The following is a 25,965-nucleotide window of genomic DNA, read 5'->3' as shown; positions in this document are numbered from 1 at the left end:
CCAATGGGATGCAGTAATTTTATCAGTGCCACAGTGGGACTCAATGGCCATGAGCAGAAAATGACTGGCTGGAGGAAGGATGGGTTGTGAAAAGATAAAGAACACTGCCCTGCCTGGTTTCAATGGATGGTCCATTAGCAGAATATCTCCCTTGGAGATCAGGATCACTGCCCCCACCCTGAACAGATGGTGATAGAACAGATGCCTTTTATCACACTCTGTATTGTAACCTGCAGTTTATAATCAGATGTGGTTTATAATAATGAAATTACTGTACTCTGCATGCAGACACAGGACAGTGTTGGGTGTCAAAGAACAGCAACTGCGTTCCAAACATGAAATGACGTGGACATCCTGATGTAATTATCAGGGTTTTCTCTGCTCTGCACTGCTTTACAGACACACCACATCACCTGGGTGATTAACAAAGCAAAGCTGCTTTTTTGGGGTTTTTTGGTGCTGTTTGTTTGTTTGTTTTTTTGTTTTGGGGTTTTTTGTTTGTTGGTTTGTTAGGTTTTTGTTGTTGGTTTTGGGCGGTTTTGGGCTTTGTTTGTTTGGGGTTTTGTTTGTTTGTTTGGTTGGTTGGTTTGGTGGTTGTTTTTGGTTGTTTTTTGGTTTTGTTTCTGTTTTTCTTTTTCCTTCAGCTTTTACCTCGGTGTGGTTAACAAAGCAAAGCTGCAGGAAAAACAAAAACAGAAACAAAACCAAAAAACAACAACAACAACAACAAAAAGACCAAACCAAAACAACGACAAAAAACCAAACAAAACCAAAAAACCCCAAAAACAAAAACCCAAAAAACAACAACAGAAAAAAACAAAAACAAAAAAACCAAAACCAACAACCACAAAAAACCAAGTAAACAAAAACCCCAAGCAAACAAACAAACAAACAAAAACCACAAAAAATACCCCAAAAAAACCAAAAAAACCCCCCCAAAAAACCCAAACCCCCCCCCCAACCAAACAAAAAGTAGAGACCAGCTAGATAACCCTCCTTGTTCCTCTTCCCCACTCTTAAGTCAGGTTTATTTCCAGTCCCCTGTGCCCTCTGGGATGTACCTGGGATGTTGAAGGGCAGGTCAATGGCTTGGCCTCGTGAGCAGAAGCAGTTATAATTCACTTCATTCCTCCACAGAGCTGTTTTGGTCATCCTGTGATGCCAGACAACAAACTGATTGCTTTAGGAGCATTTGTCTGTGTTCAGAAGTTCAGAAAGAGAGTGGTTGTCTGGCTCAGGAGTCAGGGATCTCTATGTGCCATTATTAAAATAACATTTAAGCTCCCTTTTACAATGACTACGATAAAAGCATCACATTCTCAGTCACTTCAATGGTGAACACCTATAATTTTCTCTCTTTTCTGTCTGACTTTTTCCTTTTTTCGTCCTTTTTCAATGTCTGTTTCTAGCTTTTCATCTTTCCACAGAAGCAGTGAGGATTTCCAAGCATGAGAATGGTGCCAGCTCCAGGGTTTTTTGTTTGTTTGTTTTTACTTCTGCCTTTACTATCTTGTGTGGTTGCAAACTTCAGACACTTTCACTTCATTGTCTCTTCCTAGGGTTTGCACTTGGTTTTTATATATGTGAAGTTTCCAAGTAGTGCAAAGCACGTTGTGTAATTACAGGCAGATCTGTTAATAATAGGGGAAATCCCAAAATTATGGATATCTGTATGAAAAACAGGATGGAGAGACTTGGAAAACAAGTTTCTGGGTAGGTTGAGTTTTTCTTGTCTGTGCATAAAACAGCACAGTTAAACTTATAACAGTAATAAATAATAGAATTGTTTTGGGGTTAGATTTAAAAATAAAAATCATTTTTTTTAGGCTTAGGTTACAATGTACAGCAGACAATAAAAACAAATTAAAAACCACTGCCAAGGATACAGTTTGTGCAGCATGGCCATGCTGAGATGAGCTTTTGGCACAAGCAGGGAGCTCCTGGAGCAGGGGACAGTGGGGATTCAGAGCCTGGAGCATCTCTGTGCCCAGGGCAGGCTGAGGGAGCTGCTCGACCTGGAGAGGAGCCCCAGCTGAGAGGGGCTCAGCCCTGAGTGTCCCTGGGTGTCCCTGTGTGTCCCTGAGTGTTCCTGAGTGTCCCTTGGGTGTCCCAGGGGGTCCCTGAGTGTTCTTATCTGTTCCTGAGTGTCTCTTGGGTGTCCCTGAGTGTCCCAGGATGTCCCTGAGTGTCCCTTTCTGTCCCTGGTGTCCCTTTCTGTCCCTTTCTGTCCCTGCCTGTCCCTGTCTGTCTGTCTGTCCCTGTCTGTCTGTCTGTCCCTGTCTGTCTGTCCCTGTCTCTCTCTGTCTGTCCCTGCCTGTCCCTGCCTGTCTGTCTGTCTGTCCCTGTCTGTCCCTGGTGTCCCTGTCTGTCCCTTTCTGTCTGTCTGTCTGTCTGTCTGTCCCTGCCTGTCCCTGGTGTCCCTGCCTGTCCCTGTCTGTCTGTCCCTGTCTGTCCCTGTCTGTCTGTCTGTCCCTGTCTGTCCCTGCCTGTCCCTTTCTGTCCCTTTCTATCCCTGTCTGTCCCTGCCTGTCCCTGTCTGTCCCTGCCTGTCCCTGGTGCCCCTGCCTGTCCCTTTCTGTCCCTGTCTGTCCCAGTCTGTCCCTGTCTGTCCCTTTCTGTCCCTGTCTGTCCCTTTCTGTCCCTGCCTGTCCCTGCCTGTGCCTGCCTGTCTCTTTCTGTCCCTTTCTATCCCTTTCTGTCCCTGTCTGTCCCTGTCTATCTGTCCCTGTCTGTCCCTGTCTGTCCCTGGTGTCCCTGTCTGTCCCTGTCTATCTGTCCCTGTCTGTCCCTGTCTGTCCCTGGTGTCCCTGTCTGTCCCAGGCTGTCCCTGTCTGTCCCTGTCTGTCCCTGTCTGTCCCTGCCTGTCCCTGTCTGTCCCTTTCTGTCCCTTTCTGTCCCTGCCTGTCCCTGCCTGTCCCTGTCTGTCTGTCCCTTTCTGTCCCTTTCTGTCCCTTTCTGTCCCTGTCTGTCCCTTTCTATCCCTGTCTGTCCCTGTCTGTCTGTCCCTGCTGTCCCTGCCTGTCCCTGTCTGTCCCTTTCTGTCCCTTTCTGTCCCTGCCTGTCCCTGCCTGTCCCTGTCTGTCCCTTTCTGTCCCTTTCTGTCCCTGTCTGTCTGTCTGTCTGTCCCTGCCTGTCCCTTTCTGTCCCTGTCTGTCCCTTTCTGTCCCTGGTGTCCCTGTCTGTCCCTGGTGTCCCTGCCTGTCCCTGTCTGTCTGTCTGTCTGTCTGTCCCTTTCTGTCCCTGTCTGTCCCTGGTGTCCCTGTGTGCAGGGAGGCTCAGAGCAGGGCTCAGCAGTGTCACCAGAGCCACAGGCAGGGACTGAGCCCAGCAATTCCCCCAGAACTTCTGTCCTGGGCAGTGCCCAGCCCTGAGCAGAGCCCAGAGCGGGGCTGGAGTCTCCTCCCTGGGATATTCCAGAATTCCCTGGACACAATCCCATGTGCTCCAGATGAGCCACTCTGGTCCCTTCCAAGCTGACCCATCCTGGGATTGTGCCTGGTGGATTTGGTCACAGTGAGCCTGGCAGATCCATTACTTCATCTGGTTTTATGTCATATTTTAGAAAAGTCTAGGAATAAAGCTCATTTACAAGTTTTTCATGGAATCTCCACAGGGGTGTTTTTAAAGCATAGAAGTTTCAGGATTTCATTCTGCTTGCGAACAAGTTGGAACAAATGAGGTAAAAAATTTTTACATCTGTCCTATCCAGAGGCTCTTAGCAGAAATGACCTAAAGGATTTTCATCACTCATGCACAGAGCTGACATGGTACTGCCAGCTGCAGAGTCCAAAACAAACAGAATCAGCTCTTTATTGCAGCTGATAGCAGTAATGCCCTCAGAATTTCACATCCCTCACACTAGAGGCACATATCTGCAGTGCCTAATTGATATTCTGAACCTGATCAGTCACATCTTCCTGTAAAACCAGACAGAAAATGATGAAATCTGGCACTTCTGTTGTATCTCTTTAGGTACTGTGGCTTTTTTTTTTTTTTTTTTTTTTTTTTTTTTTTTTTTTTTTTTTATGGTGGCAGGACCTCTGTAGTGGAAAGAAAACCTAAAAATCTGCGTGACCAAAAAATGTGGGAAATGAATGCAGTAAGTTGTAAAAATTGAAAAATTACAGAATGTTTAGATTTATTATCTTTATGCATAGGGTTTGGTGTAATAGAAGAGTTTTTTGTGGAGGGTGTCCATGCAGGAAAGCATGATCAGTGCCGGCATATTTGTTAAAAAATTAAAATTGACATCTGGAGTGCTGGTGGGCTTTGCAAGGGAGTCCCTTACTCTTTAATTTTGGGGGGATGAGCTGGATTCATTCCCAAAAAAACTGAGTTCAAGTGGAGGTTCTGAGTCTGATTCATTGGGGCACCCTGAGATCACAGGGAGGGAAATCATTAAACCTGAAGCAAAATCCACAGTCTTGATAGAGTAAATATGAAAACCATCATCACTTCAATAATTCTGGCACCTCTTGTAAGAACATGTTCCCAAATAAGGTGTTTAAGAGTGGATATCCAAAAATAGAAGTAACTAGAAATCAATTTTTACTTTTCAAAGAGTAATGAGAATGTGCTTAGAACTTATATTCTACAGTATTTGATTTTGGTGAAGATAGAAGGGTATAATGAAGCATAATCAGAGTTTTAAAAACTGTTAATGATTACTTTTTAATTGCTCAACTTTCAAATTTGGATTTGCTTAGGATGGGGAAAGATAAATTCACCAGTGCTGAGATTAAAGATTGCCTAGCAACCAGAGAGTGAATACATCTAATGTAGGGAAAACAAAGGAAGAAAAAACCACTTTAATTTCCATAAATATAAAGTATGTATAAATATGAAAGTGTGGAGATAAACACATGTGTGTGTATGGACAAGTATAGACACACTTTCTGACTCTTCCAAATTGCTAACCAGAAATGCTGTTCATCATAAGAAAAAGAGATGAAAAGACAAAATCAAGATCTAAGATGTGGAGGAAAATTGGGTATTTTCATTTAAAAGTGATAAATCCGCAGTAAGTGTTTGGATTTTGTTTTGCTTCACTGATGAAATGAAAGCAGAAAGTGGAAAGAAAACAGTCAAGACCAGTAAAAATAGGTGTATCTGCATCTCTTAAGTCTGAAAGGACAAGGAAAAAAGGAGATGTCACCTGTCTAGAGAAGGTCATAACCACTTGGAACTGTGAATTTTGGAGGACTGTGCTAATGAGACTGAGCTATGTGCATTCATAGTTCCTCTGTGGAAAATGGGGTGGGCAAGAAATAAAAATATTTCCTTAACTGAGACTTTTCAACTGCTACACAGTGCTAGAAATCTCCTGATCAGCTTTAAAAGTGAAGGACAAACAACTGGAAATGATATTTGTCATGACTCAGAATATCTTCTGAAAATTCTAATTGAGCAAAACAAATTAATGGAGGGACAGTTTAGCCTGATTTCCCCTATTCAGAAAGTCTCAAGGCCTTATTCATTCCCTTCTCAGAAACCCTTTTCACCCCACAGATGTGAACAGGTGCAGAAATTCAGGTTTATTCACCTGACTCTCAGCAAGAGAACTGCATGAACACAACTGACCCGAAGGAAAACGTGCCTGGGTAAATTTTTGGCAGCTTTGTTGAGCGTGTAGGGAGGAGAGATGTGGGAATCTGTGCTGATAGGGACCTGGGTGTCTTCATTAAAGGGATTTTTCCTCCCTCTCCCTGGTTCTTCACTACTGCTGGGTGCTGGGGGTGGTGTCACCTGTGCTGTCAACTGAGCTGGCAGGGAAGTATCTCTTTTTTTTTTTAAATTTCCTTTGATGAAACCCTGTCTGGACTGATGGCAGCTTTCCTCAAATCCTCACAGCAGCCTGTGCATGAAAGATTTCCCACAAGTTGTGAAAATATTCAGAACTGTGTTACATAACCACGTCCCCCCTTTAATCGGTTTTGATCCATTATTTACTAATGAAGATGTGAAATGACAGGAATAGTTCACATTCTTTTTTTTTTTTCTTTTTTTTCTTTTTTTTCCCTGCAGAGCCTGTTGGCATAGAAATGCACTCTCTGTGACCTATGGAAGAGAAAAGAGTTTACTTTTTAAGCTGTTTCTTGTTTCTACTTGTGCTGCATATTGTCAAACATCAGATGCTTAAAATGTCTGTAACACAGCAGGCTGAAGTGCAGTGACCTGCTGCTCTTTCACATTCAAATTAATAAAGTAGCTGATAGTGTAGACCTTTAAAAGGCAAGAGATTATACTTTTTTTTTAAGGCAGAAGGGGATTTATTATGAAATTAATCTCTGCAGGCATTACTTTAGGGCTTTATTCTAACTCTTGAAGTAGGGACACACTTTTGCAGTATTGTGCCATTAGATTAAATCCAAATCTTAAGTCAGCACTTCATCTTCACCCAGGATTAGTGCTTCAGCCCAGTCCCAGAGTGGGATTCAAATGGTAATTCTCTGCTTAGAATAATCTGATTTTCTTTTTTGCAATTCCATCTCAGATTTCGTGAAATCAACTGGTGTATCTTGTCAGATTGCAAGACCAGGAGAAGTCAAAATTAGAAAACATTTTTTACACCTGGTTTTACACAGGTTCATTGCAGTTCTCCACCACAACTACAAGCTACAGCTGGAGTTCCTGGAGTCTCTTGATCACAGAGACTTTCAGCAGTAACCCTCTTGATTTCCATGAGACCAGTGATAAAATCATGAATTTTTCACTCTGACATTTACATTCTCCTCTGGTTTTCCTGTCCAGCAAGTGGACATTCAAAGTTGATATTATCATTTGATGGATTTTGTAAAACCATTTAGACACTCTGCCAGGGGTGTTCTAGCTAGAAATTCAGCTGAACTTTCCACCTGCATGGTAAGCAAATCAGCCCAGAAAAGAAGCAGAAGGAGGTAGATGAGCTATCTAGGTACCTAGAAACCTTATTTTTCAAAAAATAAGCAGGACAATTTAATTATTCCAACTGTCTTATTTTTACCTTAGGAGAAACAAATTAGCTGCCTCACCATTAAATCTGAAGAAAGAGTTTACAGATTCCTTAAAAAGAACTGCAGAGCTCATCTGTTTCTGTGTTCACACTTTGCATCTCTGCACAGGTGTGTCTTCAACATGATTTATGGTTCTGCTTCTCAGTGGTGCTTCAGCTGTGGAGAAATTGGTGTGACCTTGGGCATTGTGCAGATGATTCTGTAAATCAGGCAACTATTAAAGCCCTTTTTCTGAAAATTTATTTTAACATGGAAATGCCACAGGTGGCAAGTGCCTTCTTTGAAGTTTAGGTGTTCTTCTTGGCTCCAGAACTTTTATTTTGCTACATCTATGCCAGATTTCTGTTGACTGGCTGGGGGTTTTATTTGGTGGTTTGTTTTTGTTTGTTTTTTTTTTTTTTGGTGGGTTTTTTTTTTGTTTGTTGTTTTGTTTTGTTTTGGTCTTTTGTTTTTTTTTTTTTTTTTGTGCTGCCTGGAGATGTCTCCTTTGGAACAAATTTTATTCTCATGAAAGCAAATGGCCATTCTTTTTACTTCTTTTGAAAGAGCTTTTAAAAAATATTTTTTACAATTTCATACAATTATGGCTTCTGTTTCAGACAGAAATGATGGCACCCCTCTGCCCCATCAATTTTGGAACCAAAAGCTTGAACTTTGAAACACATACTGTACAGAATAAAGAGCACTTTGTCTCCCTAAAACGCTGTGTGTCTAACACCATAAACTCATGTGTCATTCTGTTTACAGCTGGAGCATCAGCACATTTCCCTCAGCATCAGCTGCGGTGAATTTCACTGCAGTGTGCTCATATTTATATTTAATGCCCATTCCATGAAAGAATAAAGAGGGTTGAATTTTTTTTTCTATTTTGCAGAATGGGATGTATTTTTAAATAGAAGGAAATGTAGCCTAAACACCTGAAAGTTCTTTATTCAACCAATTTTATCATTACAGTTTTGAGATGTGAATCCACACGATTTTTTTTTCTTTTTTAAGGCAGGTTTCTTTCTTTATCATCATATTATTGTCTCGAGCAGATGTCTCTCAGAGCAGCAGTTCTGCCAGAAAACCTAATAGTTATCATTCTAGGTGGGAAATCTTCTCCATTTCGGGCTAATGATGTTGGGCAATGGGGACTGGAATGCTTCTCTCAGGCCTAATTCAGGATACTGTACCTCAGCTTTTGGCAGGTATTTCAGCCCCAGAAACTGTGACATTAAACAGTGAATAGCTTTAAGTTGGGGTAAATAATTCCTTTTCACGTTCTTTTTAATTTTTTCATTACAGATTGGTTGGTGTGCAATAAGGGGGTTTTATAAGGGCTGCTCTGTCTGCTTTTAGAGTGAGTTATTCCTGGAGCTGCAGGTGGTTTTGGGATGGAACTTCTCCCTCTGAACATCTCCTTCAGCCTTCACATCACAAAAGTTGTTTCCATAAACTGTGAATTCCTGTTCCTGACAAGGATTGATGGGCTAACTGCTGGCATCACAGAGTGCTGCATTATTTATACACACAAGGTTTGGGCTCCTTCTTCCAGGCTGTCCTTTGCTGTCAGGCAGAGAATGGAGCTCCTCATGCAATGTTTGGGTTTTGTGGGGTTTTATGGAATCAAAAAAAGTGTTATATAAATGTTTAAAGTTCAGCAGAGAGTGGGTGTACTGCTTGTGGAAAGGAGAAATGGTTGTACCTTCAGTATTTTGTGGAAAAGCTTAAAATTAGTTGTGTGAACACAGGTAAAGAAGCAGGATGGTCTTGCAGAACAGTTTTTTTCTGGGTGCTTTAATGAAAAAGATCCATTTGTTGATTGAGTTATTATGGGCAAAAAAACCATCATATTCCTTAAAAAAAAAATCTTATTTTTTATTAGAGAGCAAATATATCAACATTTAATTTGATTTCTGCGGTATATTTTTTCCTGAGTTTGGAGAATTATGGAGGGCTCTTCCTTGCAATTCTAACTTTGAGTTTACATGGATCTCTTTGATTTTATTCTTTTTGCCATGCTTGTTTTTTCATTCTTAACCAACCATAGTTTCCAAAGAGAGGGTGGACAATTTGCTCAAGAACTTTAAAATGTTCTGAAGAAATAGAAGATGTGCAGAAAAATAATAATAAAAAATTTAAAAATCCCACAGATTTAGGACTGTTTGATACTAAATCAAGTATCAAAGGTTTATGTGCTGTCTTCACACACTTTTACACTTGAGAGGTCATGGAAAGAGAAGTGCAAGGTTAGTCAGATGTAGGCAAGACAAACATGAATTACTGTTTCTATTTGACATTGAATCTTCTTGGAATCCTTTCAAAATGTCATATTGTACTTAAAAGTACAATAATAATTGGTTTTCTGATTTTTTTTTTTTTTTAATAATTGGATTTCTCCTAGAGTGTTTGTTTAATTTGCAGAATTTTGCCAAATTACACAGTCTGTTACACAAACAGCATCTTGCCAATCACCATGGAAAGCCATCAGCACAGAGCACACTCCCGCAAGAATTATTGTAAAAGATTTATTTCCTTTTTTGGGTTTATTTTGCTCTCCCATTCACAAAATCTCCCAGGTTAAATTATAAAACCACTGCTGTGCTAAAAGCCATGTCACATTTTAATGGTAACAAATCTCTTTATCAGTAGTGTTAAGACAAAATGCACCCATATCAGCTTTTCTTTCTACCAGCTTCTCAAAATCAAATTCTGTTCATCAAACTCAGTGGAATGTATAACAAATTAGATCTCAATATTTCAGCATGAATGTCCTCTCCAGAGGCACAAAATGTAAATTGAGGAAGATACTGTTGGTTCAAAGCTGATATTTATTTTGTTCAGCACCATTTCACAGACAATAAGCTATAAATAACAGAGATAACATTTTACGTGATTTTTGATAATTTGAGTTTAAACATTTGCACAGCCTGATGCGTCCTCTTGAGTAGAATTTTGCAGCTTCTCATTTTTCTGACTGCATCATATTTGATTTTATACTATGATATAATTTAAACATTGATGGTTGCAGTATAAATTTTCCTGTTTAGTCCTCGTTATCATTATGTAAATGAGACAGGATAGGCTGGTTTTTGATTGGTTTTTTGGTTGGTTGGTTGGTTCTGGTTTTGTTTAGGTTTTGTTGTTGCTGTTGTTTGGTTGGCTTTTTGTTTGATTTATTTTTTGGGATTTTTGTGTGGTTTTTGTTGGGTTTTGTTTGTTGGGTTTTGGGTTTGCTTTTGTTTGTGGGTTTGGTTTTTTGGTTTGTGGGGGTTTTTGCTTGTTTTGGGGTTTTCTGTTTTTCTTTTTTGTTAGTTTGTGGGTTTTTTGGTGTTTTGTTTTGTTCTTTTGGTTTGGGTTTTTTTTTGTTTTTTTGGGGTTTTTTTGTTCTTTTATGGGGGGGTTGGAACTTTTTGTTACCAGTACTTTCTTCCTCTTTTTAAAAACCCATTTTATTATTCAATGAACGAAATAATTCCGTTCATTTCACGTCTGTGACGTGGTGCAATGACACTACAAAAATCACATCAGTGACTGACAGGCCAGGGTGGAGGGTCAAAAGAGCAATTAGTGCAGTCATTTCCTGGACATGGAAATAAATGGCTGCTGACAGAGGAGAACATCTGCTTTATTAGTCCCAAACCACAGGTTGGGTCACTTCATTTCAGGATGAAAAAGCCAACACGAATTTTCAGGCAAATTAAAACCACACAGTTGACTGTCCACACTTTGGCCATTCCAGGATATTTCGGTTTCTGCAAATGTAATGTGAAATTCTGAGTGAATTCTGCTTGTCATTCAATATAAGATTTGCAAATTCAAACAGTGTTTTGTCTTTTTGCATTTTATGTCAGTAATTGAAATCAGAAGGACACCAAATCAGGAAATAGGCAGCAAAAATACCCTCTCTCATTTTAATCAGAATATCCATGAGGATTTGCATAATAAGTGTTCCTGCTCCAGATGCTATTTAGTTTATTAATTTAATTAGAGGTATGTGAATACAGTTGTCAGAGCATTAATTTAATAGTAGATGTTCTTTAACAACCAATTGCCTAATCCCCATAAAGTAATAAACAAGCATCCTTTGCTACCCCAATAACGCAACAAAAGCAGAAAATGAAAAGTCTTGGCTTATTTAAATTCAGTTGGAAAATGTAATTTACTCTTCTCAAGTAGCTTTACTTCTCCATCAGGTGAACCCTCTTTAAGACAAAAACTTATTATCAAGTGCATGGCAGCTCTGTGTGTCATGAAGGCACCCTAAAGCCTTCAAAAAATTAAAATAAAAAATTAAATAAATTAATTTTTAATTTATTTTTAATTTTTTAAAAAATTAAATAAAGCTACAAATAACCTGGCAAACTACTGCATAACTCTAGTTTTTCTGTGCAACTGGTGCACAGAATTCATAATGACATTTTTGTGCATCAGTTACATTTTCTTAACCAACCTTTAGATGGAAATTCTCACACCAAGGATTAACCTGGAATTCATGTGCAGGAAAGGTGTCAAAATCCTGAGTTGAGTTTTACCACCAAAATAATCCAAAACATGCTCTAATGTCAGTACTGCTGACATAAACCAAATTAATTTCCCTAAATTTTTTCAGTTATGTGGAAAAAAACCTGGCAATTTCCAATTGAAAAAAAAAAAAAAAAAACCAGAAAATTATGTATTTGTTGTCTAATAATTATACATCAGCAGAGCATTCTTTCAGATGCATTTACTGCACACAATACTGTTATTTTTAAATGCAATGCTGAGTAGTAGAGACCACAAACCTGCCTTTAAAGATGAAGATTGAGATAAATGAAAATATATGTAAATATAAGATAAACTATCTGAAAAAATTATTAAATTAAAGTTGCCCAACGCCTAGGGGCTGTTCTTTAGGATTGCTTCTAGTTATCCCATTGGTGACGGAATGCAATTTGTAGATATCCTGAGTGTCTTCAGGTCAGAAAAAGTAAAAAAAAATTGTGGTTTGCTATTGTTTTTGTGCAAATGGATTGAATTTAAGACAACCACATTTTATGGAAGGTTCGGGAAGGTGATTGCGTGGGGTTGTGCCATTAAATAAACACAAATCTGAATCAGACAAAATTCATTTGAAATTTTGAACTCGTTCAAAGAGTTTGTAATTCTTCCTGTTCTTAATTACCAAAAATCTGACATTTTGAGAGACTGTGGATGACTTTTTTTTTGGTGACTCTTCTACAAAAACCTTGTTTTCCTCTCCCTGTGCCCCGCAGCGGACGTGTGCGACTCCAACCCCTGCCAGAACGGTGGGATCTGCCTGTCAGGGCTCCATGACAATTTCTACTCCTGTGAGTGTCCCGAGGGCTTCACGGACCCCAACTGCTCCAGCCTTGTGGAGGTTGGTAAGTGCAAATTAAAACAAATTGAAAAAATTGCTCGAGTGCCCCGCGCCGACCAAGCTCGCGCGGCGATGGCGATGACTCGTTGGGGCTACCTAAAAACAGAGGGCAGACAAAATCAAGAGAGTGATATCCAAGAGAATAAAAATCAGTTTTATTTGTTGAAGGGGATTCAGGTACATTTAGGGCAGGCAAAACCTTCCAGGGCTACACACAAAAAATGGACAACGGGTCGCGGGTTTTCACATTTTTATAAATTTGGTCCATTTACATATCAGGGGTTAATCTCCCAATTACAGTTTCAAGTAATTAAGTCATTTACCACAATTTTGCTCCGCCTAATTCACTTTTGTTTCCATCTCTGGGGGCAGTGAGGTATCCTTGATTCCCAACCTAGAAAGGAATTGTTGTGTGTGCCCAAAATGGGAAAGCAGCAGCTCACACTGGGTATGGACTTCAGAGTTACACACTACAGAATTGCAGGATTGTAAATATATTAAAAATATAAAAGTTAAAATCCCAAAGCATCAATGGGATTGTTACATTGGTCATTATTTGGGTTTTTAACCTTATATCTCTGCCATAGGTATCTCTAAAATAATTAACAGTTGGAACAGCATCTGCAGAATATAGTTATTCAGAAAATTCCAGTGACTTAGAAGCTGCCAACATTTTTAAAAGATAGATTCTAGATAATTCCAGATCATTCTAGATAATTCTGTTATAATTCCATATATCCTTCTTCAACCAATGTCCTTCAAATCTTCATTTCTGATAGTCAATGTCTAGAGAAAAAAACCATTTATTATGCAGATGAAGAGAAAGGAACAACATAGGAGAAAACCAGAATAACACATGCTGGTCACTGGTTTGAATTTCAAAATAATTACCAGTCTGGGGGGCTCTAATTAATCATTAATGAGTGAATAGAGCACAAGTCAAATGTGCTGACATTTTGTTTGACTCAAACTAAACCTAAATTTGAGTGGTAGATCCAACACATCCAGCAGGTCAGGCCCCCATATTGAGAAAACTTTAGGAGAAAATCAGAACCTGAAGGAAAAGATGAAGGTAGACAGCTCACTGAAACTGAACTGAGCCCTTGTATTATCCCAAAGAAGGCACAAAAATATTTTTACAGGGCAAAGTGATGAAACTGTCACAGCTGAGCTCAACACTGCAACTGTCCTAAATCTGTGGGGTTCTCATTTTTTTAATAATTAAGTAATTAATTTAATAAATACATTGTAAAAACTATACAGGGGGAACCAGGGTTCACTGTTATGTGGTTTAAAAATACAAGCCATGGGGAAAAGAGAGAAGACCATATTCCAGAAACTGTTCTCTTTATGAGGTTTTTTTGATTTCCTTTCCTGAAAATGATGTTACTGCTGTTTTGAAAGTGAATTCTAAGTTTTAAGAGAATTTGGATTTTATTTGATCCCTTTTTAAGGTAAACTTTCTGCAAAGAAATGGAGCTGGCTCCTGTGGGAGAAAGAGCAACTTCAGACACCAACTGCATTTTTTTTCTGACTCTAAAATGTCGTTGTAGCAAATTTTGCCACCTAAAATTTGAGTTGCACAAGGAGGTGGTTGTTGCCTTGGTGCAGCCACACAAGAAGACAGGAGACACTGCCTCAAATCTTCTTTTCTATCCCTTTCCCTATAAATTTTATTTAAAATTTTTATTGTTTTTAAATTTTGGGGTTTTAAAAATTTTTATTATTTTTTATTTTTATTATTTTTAAATTTTACTATTTTTAATTTTTATTATTTTAAAATTTTATTATTTTAAATTTTTATTATTTTTAATTTTTGTTTTTTAGTACATGATTTTATCCTACAGATACAGGTCATGTTACCCTAAAATGGCCTAGACATGGCTTCACTTCAGGAAACTTGGATTTATTGTGCAGGAATTTGCATGGCACATACCTGGGAGGATGCCAGACTTGACTGAATCTGGATAAAAAATCATAATGTGATAATTGCCACTGTAATTAGCAGATCAGCATTAATAGGGTTTAAAAAATACACATATACTTAACTAAAATCTTCAAACACTTCAGCAGAAGCTCAGTTTGGTAAACAGAGTAAAGCATAAGTAAATACCTTGACAATTTGTGGTAATCACAGCACTCACAGAAGCAGGATGTTACATTTCTATTTTGCAATCCATGGGGAATATCTGCTGGACGACATTGGTTAAGTAAAGAACTTATTAAAATTCCTACAGTAACCAAAATCCCAAATGTTAATTTAGTTTGTGTTTGTCGTGTCTGCTACACGTATGGATTCAGTCTAGCCTTGTTAAAAACTTTAAAAACACAATTTAAAATAATTTTTTTTAGTAGAAGACCATTCTGTATTATGTATCCTTGTACACAATCATATAAGGCTCTAGAAAAAAATGGCATTTTAAGAAAATAATTTGATTTTTTTTCCTATGAAAATTATGATAATTATTGTAAGCTATTAGTCAATCAGCTCCATTAATTCAAATACTGAAGTGTTTAAAAATAAATAATGTTTTAAGATGTGTCTAGAGGAGTGCAAGACCCCGAGTGATGACTTTTACTAAAAGTGTTTATTAGATGTAAGGTTTAAGAGGGAATGCTAGCAAAGGTTGCTTCTCTTTGGCTTTTTAATGAGTTTTTGCCCAAAAGCTAATCTCTTAATCCCTCATATCTCAATAAAGGCTTCTTGAGGATTTTCTGTGTAGTTAAAAGCACTAAGGTAAAAATTGGTATTTAGGATGTCAGGAGGTCCCGTGTAGGAGGAAAAGAGGAGGGTGAGTTAATAAAAACCCCTAAAAACCACAAAAAAACAAAAAATAAAAAAACTCCAAAAAACCCAGAAAAAAAACAACCCCCCCCCCAAAAAAAAACCCCAAAAAACCCACAAAAACCCCAAAAATAAAAATAAAATAAAATAAAATAAAATAAAATAAAATAAAATAAAATAAAATAAAATAAAATAAAATAAAATAAAATAAAATTACACAGAAAATTTTAGAAGCAGCTGGGTGTTTTCTGCATCCCCCTCGTTAGAGACTCCACCATCAGAGTTTGTGCAGTGACAGGATGCACTGCTGAACTCTGGGCACCAGCTGGGAACTCATAAATTTTTCAAGGGACATACCTTAAACAGGAGGATTTTCACAGTAAAAGACAACAGGGGCTTTACTTAATCATGCATTAATGTGGGTAAATAAAAGGCAACCCCATTCAGGCAGCAAGTCATGAACTATGCAGTGGGAAAAAAAAAAAATAGATGCATACAAGTACCCAGGAAGATCAAAGATTTAGGTAGAAATCTTCCATAAATAGATAAACAAATATTCAAGACACTTTTGGAGCTGCATGAATACTCAAAGATGCAACTCCCTTTATTGCCTTAATAGAAATAATATTCAAAATAACCTGATATTGATAATAATAAAATTTCAAGCTAAGAAGTTTAATTATGTGTTTTTATGCATTCACCCATGGAAAAATATTACTTTTCTGCCATACTTCATTGTTTTCTGACCCTGTGAGTCTAAACCAAAATTTATAAAAAGTGCTTGTGACAGTAATCTGTGTATTTTAAATTGCTATTCCCATTTTGACCCCACTCTTTCATTAATGGAAATCCCACTTTATTTCCTCTGTGCACCTGTATACCAAATTTAGTTGTACCAAAAGAGATGAGTAATATCACTCTATTTGTGCAGGTTTTTCAGTGCTCAAACTGATTTTAAATGCCTGGCAGAGGATAAGACAGGAAGGAAAATGTGTGTTTTAGTTGTTTTCAGTGCAGCACATCCTCTGGTGAGGTGGAAAAGGATTTAGCCAAACAGATAAATGGTGATTATATCAAACATTCCAAATAGCAGGATGTTTTCCAAAGATAATTAGAAGCTAACTCTTCATCACACTCCTGCCTACATATATGGAATCACTAATTTTAACCCAAGTTGAAACAAAATAAATTTTGATTAATTAATATTGGCATTGAAATGCATCGCTGAGAAGCTGACAGACGTTACATCTTTTTTAAATAACTCACAAGTAATTCTCAGGAATGATGTAAATTATTGAAATACAATAAACAACAACTGTTACAGACAATTAATAGGAGTATTTAATGGATTCTGTTCAGGGAAACTCTTAATGTGCTGCCTGTCAACTTGGATGACTAATTAGCCATGGACAGCACACGAGGGGATCTATAAAATGGCACCAGGAGAAATTTTATTTGAAATAAAAATTACTCTTGTTTAGTTTGTGCATAAGGGGAAATGGGGAGAAACAACCTTGGTGACAGGAAAAAGTGTGACTTTTAAACTTTATCGTGCCATCAGGCAATGAGAGTGTGTTCCATGGGCTGGCCATTGGAAATCTGAGCATTTAAAACTGCTCAGGTTTGATCTTCCAAACCTGAAATCAAATATCTGTCTGAGAGGACGAACTGGTGAGCATGTTTAGTTTATTTAAGTGGGAAAAAAACAAATAGCAGATGTCAAATGTGTTGCCAGCATCCTTTTGGGGAAGCTGTCTGTGCCTTTTATGTCAACTCTCAATGCTCACTGAGAGGAGCTCGTTATTGGAAAACGTGGTTAAAAAAATGCCAGTGTGCGTTTTGGAAGGGTGGAAAGGCAATTTAAAGATCTTATGGTTGATGATCAAGGGAAGCTGGGTCTGAGAGCAGCATGGAGTGGAGGGAGAAGAGTTGGAAGGTGAACCAGAGATGCCAGATTCCCACGACATCTTTATTCTACCAAGCCATTAAGAAGTGTTTGGGGGTTCCTTGCACAGCATATTTCAGTTTTCCTCATCAGTTCAGCCTTCCCAGTATCCAAAGTAAACTATTTCTTTGACAGCTGCTGTCTCTCAGCCAGAATCAAAGGGGTTCTTCCCTTCTCATGCTGTTAAATAAAAATTCAGGAAGATGGGTCAGGCCCAGAGTGCTCTGATCTGTTTGCTTTGTGGCTTTATTTCCACAACCTGGGTCTCCACTTTTGCTCTCCTGACCCCTGCACTGACAGCACAAGGGCTTCTGAAAAAAAAAATCAGTGCAGATGAAAGTCCTGTCACTCACCTCCTGTCAGTCTTGGAGATGATTTTCAGTGCCATGATTAGAAATGACTGGATGATTTAAAAGATGCTTTTATAGCCTTATAATACATGACCTTATTTAATTTTTTTTTAAAGGAGTGTTGTTTGCACGTTGAACATATGCACTTGTGGATTTTCCAAGGTAGAAATAGTGAAATTAATCCACTCCTACAAAATAATTCAAATTACTCACTGTCATGTGCATCCAGCATGCAGTTGATATTAAATTATTCACCTTAACTGTAAATAATGTAGCCTGGAATAATGAAAATTAAAGCACTGGCACTCACAAAATCAGAATAGCTGGAGATCTGAGGCACTCTCAGTGGATGGTCCAGGTTTCTCAGGATCATTTCCTGTTGAGTTTTGAATATTTCCAGGGATGGAGAGTTTACAGCTTCTCATGGCAATCTGTGCCAGTGTTTGATCACCTCCACAGACCCCCAAATAAATAAAAGAAAAGGAAAAAATGGACAAACCCCAAAACCCAAATATATTTTAGTAGTAATTTTTTAGTATATTTAGCAGTAATTAGTAATTTTGTGATTTTTTTTTCTCATCGTGCTGTCACTAGAAACTTTATAACATGACTGTGAATTCTCCTTCAGTGAGCTGTCATGTTTTTCATACTGATCTATTATTTGAAAAAAAAAAATTACAGTAGAGATTATTCTCTTTTTTTTGCTGATATTCTCAGTCTCAAAAAACCATTTAAATGGTTCTGTTGGTAAAAGAAGATTAACATCACAGGTGAGCTGAGCCTGTGTTTATCTGAGTTCAGCAAGAGTAATCATGTTCCATGGTTAAAGGGTAGTTCCTTCTGGGAAAAGTGTGAGGGACAGTGGGAGGGGAGGGATTGAAAACAAATTCTTCCCAGCATGTTCAGGGCATTTCTGAGTGCTCCACTCTGAAACCTAAAGCCCAGAGCATCACATTTCTGTTACACAACAGTGCTTTATGTGGAATTAACTGCGAAACACATTTTTTAAACAGAAATTATCACATAATCAAGATGTTCCCACAGGTTGTGGAGCTCTGTTAAAAGCAATCAATAGATATTAATAAAAATAATTTGACAAATTAGGCCCTAATGTCTGGTTTCTGGGTGGCCTGAGGAGCACATAATGCACAGAAATCTAAATTGAGTATTCTGAATGCATGTGAGCAGAACAGCTTGATAAATGGCATTGATTGCAGGGCAGAAAACGTTGTAAGTCATAATTTGCAATATTTCTGCCAAAACAATTGCCTTTGGTGTTGACTGCCAGCAAATCTGTTGTGGAAATGAGGTTTTGAGTCACAGTTGGAGGGGTGGGCGCAGCGATGGGATTTCACAGAGTTGTAGAATCCCAGGTTGGAAGGGACCTTCAAAAATCACCAAACTTTTTTTTGGCAAAGTCATGGTCCAGGCAAGGTGGGCCAGAGCCCTGTCCAGCTGAATCTTTAAAATGTGTAATATTTGGGAATCCAGCTCTTCCCTGGGGGGATCATTCCAGCAGTTGAATGCTGCAGTGAAAATTTTTGGTGTAACGGAGACCAAGCCTGGACACAGCGCTGCAGGTGTGACCCAAAAAATGTGCAAAGTGGGGTGATAACATTCTTTACCTCTGATTTGCCCTTTTTGGTGCTTCTCTGTGTGAATAGTCCTGTGTGAATGATTCCTTCCATATTGTTAGGTCTCATCAGAATATTTCCTTTACAGAGCATTTTGAATTGCACGACAGATCTAAAAAAAAATTGTGACCATGCACAATGTGGGCAGTGAAAACTTCAACTCCTGAATGAGTTGCTGGAATTTCCCAATTTCCCAATTTCTCTGTCTGCAAATTTTTTATTTGGGAGTGCAGACTGGCAAGGGATCAGCAGTTCTGGTCACTGGAGGGTGAGCAGTGGCTCACTCTGAAAGAGATTTTATGCGTTTTATGCATCCAATTAATAGGGTAAAACATCCAGCTTCTTGTTGGCTGCTCAGGATGAGACCTTGCAAAGAAAAACAAGGTTTGTGATCATGGGCTTATTTGCAAAAACACCTCCCCAGCCCCTGCTTTCAGCTGGAGGGAGGAAGGACTCAGCAGAGCATCATGTTTTTATTAAAAGCTCAACACTGATGCCAAGCCTTGCACACAAAAATACTCAGAAAAAATACTCAAAAAAATTAAAAAATGCACATGTTGTGGAGGACTGTGACAAACTTTCCATCCAGGTGTTATTTAACTGGGGATTCCAAGTACACAGAGCCTGCTAAAGGCAGGATGCTCCAGAAAAAAAGAGCTGGCACCTGTGTGTGCTGGAAGGGAGGAATCTCTGCTGAGCCAGGTCCAATTCCATGAGGTTTTGCCCTGTTTTATTGGGTGAAAAAGAGAAAGAATAAGGAACAGAGGAAAAAAAAAAAAAGGCAGTTTCCCCAGAAAAATGTTGTGTCTATGGCCTTATACATATTTTTTAAACCAGCTTCAAAAGAAATAGGAAGAATAAACCAGTTATGCTTTGTCAGACCTGAAACAGGCAGCACACAAAAATCTGGAGAGCTCATGCTGGCAGACAGGGGAAATTGCTCTTTGGGTAGGTGCTCTTAGCATTGTCTGGGGAGAGAAGTGTTCAAATAATTTCTGAAGGAAAGAGGTCTTGGTGGGCAGCAGCTGCACCTGGATTAAAACAGGAGAGCACATGACTCATCAAGATGAAATGAAATATTCTGGTACACAACATCCTGCACATTCCCACACCCATGAGTGCCTCTGGAGAGGTCCAGGTGCCTGTGGGAATAGCTGACACAGCTGCTGGGCTGTTTGCTGTGATGCTCCATGCCATGTTGACTTTGTCCTTCAGTTTTCCAGAGGAAAAAAATCACCAAGTGTCTAAATCTCACCACTTTTGAAATGTCGTCATATTATTATTATTATTATTATTATTATTATTATTATTAATAATAATAATAATAATAATTTTATATTATTAGTATTTATTATTATTATTGATTACTATTACTATTATTCTCATCATTATTATAAAATGGAAACTCTATCAATTTTATTGCTCCTAATCAATTTTTACTGCCTTTAAGACAGTTCCTATTGCTGGATAATTTTTTATTATCATTGCCATTATCATTGACAAATACTAGAGGTCCTCATGTTCCTGTCCATTTCCAAAGAATTTAATCATTGCAGGACTTTTATGCTTTTGAAATACACCACTCATTAGGAATTACTAATTCCTACAGATTAGGGACCACTAAGCATCATCATGCTCAGGATTAATTACTATTTGGCTTTGCTAGCAATGGGGCAGAAGCTTTATTTTCCTGTTCTTTAGCTTCTTGGCTAACGCAAAGTAAATAATTTTGGTGTTTTTTAAGAGACCAGACACCATAATTTCTCATAAAATTTTGACTTAATAAATTTTCTTGAAGCACTGCCTCTGTTTGTTTTCCCATTTTGTATAGTATGGTTTTCTCCTGGATTTTTATGCAGAAGGATGTGACTCAACAGTATGGAAGCAGCTTGCTAAAAAAATAAAAATGCCAGAAGGAAGCTGATTCTTTAGCTGAAAAAGCAAATTGGTCTTTAATGAGATGTTAATTCTGGCATCCTAGGAGATTCAGATTAGAAGATTTTATACTTCTTAGGAAAAAAACGATCAGATGGAAAACCTGGTGGTGTTGAACTTAATGCAAGTTCTAAATGCAATTTGGTTCCTGTGTAAAAGAAACACAAATTAAAAGCTGAACGTTGGATCCAGAGACATATGGACATTATTGTAGGCATTTTTTTCCTTTCCCCTTTAAGTTTTTTACCAGATTTTTTTTTTCCAAATCTATTTATATAAAGGGCTCATTAAGCAGAGCAAAATACATCATGTTTTGGCATCACTTTTTCGTACTTTTTTCTCTCCAAGTATGTTTACTTGTTTTTAAGTAATGAATTAAGGAACCATTTCTTTGCTACTAAAAAAATAAATGTAACAGTTCAGGAACCCTTTTGCTTTTCTCCAGTAACAAAAATACTTTTGTTCAGGAGCAGAAGAATAAGAGAACCCAAATGTTTCTTCAAATAAATTTAATATTTCTAACTGGGAAAAGTTGCTATTTAGTAACTCAGAAATTTCTTTTTACTGTGCAACTCTCTGTGATTCCTTTCCATGATTTTTCCTTTTTTTTAAAACTTAAAATCTCTGTTTAAGTGTCTTTGGTGTTCATCATTCAGATGCAAAATTCCCTTGAGCATCTAAAATACTGTGGAATGATATATCTACTCTCTTGCAAATTTTTTTTTTCAGTTCCAGAAATAATAAACAAACTTGCTGAAGATTTTAAACTAGAATACATAAAACTAGTATTGTCTTGAGCAAATAAACCTTATTCTTTAGCGTGCTAAGGACACTGAGAACTGTTGGTGAAGGTTTTAGAAGAATGTAGAAGAATTATTCTGATATAGATCAGATGAGGCATTTTAACTTTTTTCAGCAAGGGATTAATTTATTCCAAAAATCACATTTTTCCTAAGGGGTATAACTAAATGCTTCAGTTCTTGATTGGTTTGTTGTTGTTTCTTTTTTCTTTTTTTTTTTTTTTCAAGTAAAAGTGTAACTACATGAACTCCATAAGAAGTCTATGGATGGCATTTTTTCCTATAAGGCTTATTTGTGAATTAATGTTTGATTTATTGCAAGGTATCAAGAACACAGGGGAAATATATAAGAGCTAATACCATAAAATATAGTAAAAAATAGTTAACTATGATAATTATCAGTCAAAATAACAGGGAGAAAAATACCAGAGGAGTATCTCACTTTTCCTACCCCATTTAAGGGTTTTAGTTTTGTCTGTGCTCAACTTTTTGTGCATTCATGGGTAATGAGGATAATGAGGACTTGAGAGAAATGCTGACTGTATGAAGCATATGAATAATTCAACTTAGAGATACTGGTTTTGAGGAGTTTTTTTTTTCCTCAGGTTGTATCACAGGCGTACAGGGGTTTTTTTTCCAACTTGATGATGCTATAAAATAGTGATTAATAATAATTAATTTATATTAATGTTATATTAATGCCCAGCATTATTAAGGTATGAGGTTTCATGCTGAATTATGGTTGCAGAGCTAGTATTTCATGTGCATTACCTGAGCTGAACACTTTCTTGAGAGCTGACATTGAACCACAAGTGAGGAGAGTCAATATATTATTTCCTAAGATAGAAGAAATTAATCAATGAGATTGATATTAATATTTCAGCTGCTCCCCCATGGTTACATCTGTAATATTAGAATACTAATCTGAGGTACAAGCTCTCGAGTTATCAATACAATCCTCACTTTTAAACATGCACTGGAATGGCTCCACTCTAAATCAGGGAATTATGAGGTATTGAAAATTCAAAAGGTTGACTTGAACATTAATTTTTTTTGTCTGTGAAATTAGGAGAAGAGAGAGGTAGAATTCAAGAGCTTCACAATTTGGTGAAATCACACTTCAGCTTTCTTGGTGTTTATGATTCTGTTTGGTTTATGTGTCAGTTCATGCATAATTGGGGCAAATATGTGTAGTTCCACTCTTAGACCTCTGCTTTTGGCCTTTGACAGATATCTAATTCCAATGTGCGTGAATGCATGCAAGGCTTTAATGCTGTTTTTTGGTTGTGGTTTCTTTTGTTTGTTTGTTTTTTGTTTTTGTTTTTGTTTTTTTCCAAATGGATGGCATGTTTTACCATACCATCTTCTGCATGGACCTCATGGAGATGCTTCCCATATTTCATTTACATTCATAGACAACTCTTCCTGGCCCTTTCCCTTTGTACAAACACAGGTTATTGCAGAAAAATGTGTCTTCTGGGTAATACAATTTTTTGCTCCTTTCATCCAGCAAAAAAATAAAATAAAATCATGGAAAGAAATTCCAGGGCTTGCAGATATTTATCCTGTGTAGGATCCCACATTCTGGAAGGCAAGGTTGGGAGTGATGTTCCTGTGGATTCAGATTTTCAGAGGGGAAATCCAAGATATCTGTAAATTCCTGAGTCTTTTCTTTAAATCCCAGCCAATGTTTTTTGGAGCTCTTCATGGGTTTGAACTGCAACAATTATTTGGTTTCTGTTGACTCTGCTCAACTGGTCTAAATGCAAGTGCAGGGAAAACTAGAGAGGAAAGAACAACTGCTGCTGTGGCAACTGCCTTGGAGTTTTCTTTTAAAAAATAAAACTTTTTATTTTAAACATACTTAGGACTTTTCATGGAGCCTGATGTGTTTCATGATGCAGAAAGAACCAGGGCAAAAGAAAAATTTCTCATTTGCTGATGATGCTTTGTCTCATTTCCAGCATAGACTGGAAGCAACTTCAGCCTCAAATGCATATTTAAAGTTAAATTAATTGGCTGTGAATGAACATTTAATGTCCCTTATAAAACCAAAGCAACAACAAAAAACCACACATCAGAACAACAAAAAGCAAGAATAAAAACAAGTAAGTTAGTCCCCAGCTGTGTTGTTGCAAAAGCCATCAATGGGGGGATGACAAGAAGGGGTGAACCTGAAGTAGAAATAAAATATTATTAGAAATGTGTTGAAGCACTGAAATATTTTATGTCCATTTCTTCTCCAACATATTATTACGTTGTTCGTATCGTCATTTAAAAAATAATCTTGTTTCCTAATTTATTATCAGTTGCAGTGACTAGAGCTTTAGAAAGGGTGAAAAGCTCAGCTCCCACAACTTGCATTTAATAAAAAAGGAAATTATATTCTCAGTGAGAACCTATAGTATATAAAAGAGTATATTCAGCAGAATCTACTTGTCTAAGTACTAATGTTGTTTCAAAGACCTCGTGAAACACTGCCACACCCTTTCCAGGTTTTCCAAACCATGTTTTTGAGTTTAGTCCTGCACACAAAACCCATGTTCTTATGGCAGGTGTGTCTTTCCTCTCTATTAACCAGATTTCTCCTGTTGGGAACCTGCGAACTAAAAATATTCCTGCCTTGGCAAAGAGGAGTTTTCATCATTAGCAAAGATTCTTAATTACTCAGACACACCTGAGAAAAGGTTCTGAGAAGTTTCTGCAGCCCTGTGTTAGCACAAAATCTGCATTTGCACAAGCAGTGATGACATCAAGGCTCGGATCAAGACTTAAAACCCTGAGAACCCAGTAAAAAAAAAAACATTTTTAAGAGCTAAATCTCAGTGTATTACATTACCATTATCTAGAAATATAAAGCATCCAGTTAGTATCAAGCATCCAGTCGTGTCAAACCCAATCTGAATTGACATTAAATCAAACAAAAATCGTTTTTTAAGGTTGTCTTGGTTTTCTCCATGTGTTGACTGAGATGAGGGCTGCAAGGGTGTGAAATAACATGAAGACAGATGTATGCCAACAAATTCAAGTACAAATGTAATCTTGCTGCAATTGAGGGAGAGAAGCATGTCTTGATTAAAAATTCCTGTTGCTTTCCTCTCCTTCTTAGGCAGGTCAAGTTTTTAATCATCAGTTATATTATTCATTATGAACAGCCTAATGAGGCCAGAATTTGGTCCTTTAAGATTAATTTTTGCAGATAGGAAAACTGCCTTGTCAGTGCCATTTGATTTATTCAAAAATATGACTGAATGGGCTGTAATTTATAAGGGGAACGATGACAGTCATAAAAAGAAAATATTTAATTTCAGCTTCTGCTTTTCCTGGCATGAAATAAGAAACATCTGCAGTAGTCATTAGCTCGTAGCTGAACAATACATTAGCCTAAGTCAGCAACAAAAGTGAGCAGTGGATTAACTTTGTCCTCACTTGTGGCAACTTTGGGATCAGTTTTACTTATATTAAACCAACAGATCCTGACCAATGCTGAATTAAAAAAAAAAAAAAAATAATATATATATATCAATCTGAATGCCTCTGAATCACCAGTGCTTTCTAAGAAGGGACCTGAGCAGTTTAAAAGAATCAGTAACTCAAAATAAAATAGGTTAATTGTGTTTCGAGGATTGCAGTTCAATAAATGAATGCCCAAAGTACATGAAATAAAAAGTTTACCAAAATAAGGAATTTAAATATTAAAATAGGCTATGAGTCTTGATACTGATTAGAACTGGGATGTGTGAAGCATTTCTTTCATGCATCTTAAATGCAGAAATAATTAAATTACAAAGATTTTATCTGGCCTGGCTGAAATCAAACTGGTGGCAATACTTCAGGAGAAACACTTTACCCTTTTTAGGGAAAAAAGAAAAATTAAGACTACAATAATTTGGTCATTCAGCATTGAATTAACTTTTTTTTCTATATGTAATTTTATTTGCCACTGATATTAATTTCACATTCTGTAACAGGGACTGTTGTGTCTGCATTTCTCCTGAGCTGTGCTCATTCAAAAAATGCTCCATGGTAGCTGTGCTGTTCTGCTTTGGCTTGGCAGCCCTAAAATCTACATTTTCTGTGCTGAAGGCACTTGGCTTGGTGTGACAGTTCTGCTTGGAGCCTGAGAACTCCACAGGTTGAGTAGGAGAGGAGACAGGACTTG

At 37.6% G+C, this 25,965-nt stretch overlaps 1 protein-coding gene across 1 annotated transcript in view; it reads left to right on the top strand.

Moving 5' to 3' along the window:
• Positions 1-25,965, top strand: part of EDIL3 (EGF like repeats and discoidin domains 3) — a 234,899-nt gene that overhangs the window by 56,534 nt on the left and 152,400 nt on the right. The window contains 1 exon segment of the mRNA XM_033086417.2: positions 12,230-12,358. Within this exon segment, the coding sequence (XP_032942308.1) occupies positions 12,230-12,358 (129 nt within the window).

The sequence above is a fragment of the Catharus ustulatus genome (genome assembly GCF_009819885.2).
Source record: "Catharus ustulatus isolate bCatUst1 chromosome Z unlocalized genomic scaffold, bCatUst1.pri.v2 scaffold_26_arrow_ctg1, whole genome shotgun sequence".
Lineage (NCBI taxonomy): Eukaryota > Metazoa > Chordata > Aves > Passeriformes > Turdidae > Catharus > Catharus ustulatus.
This window is presented reverse-complemented; position numbering and strand designations above follow the sequence as displayed.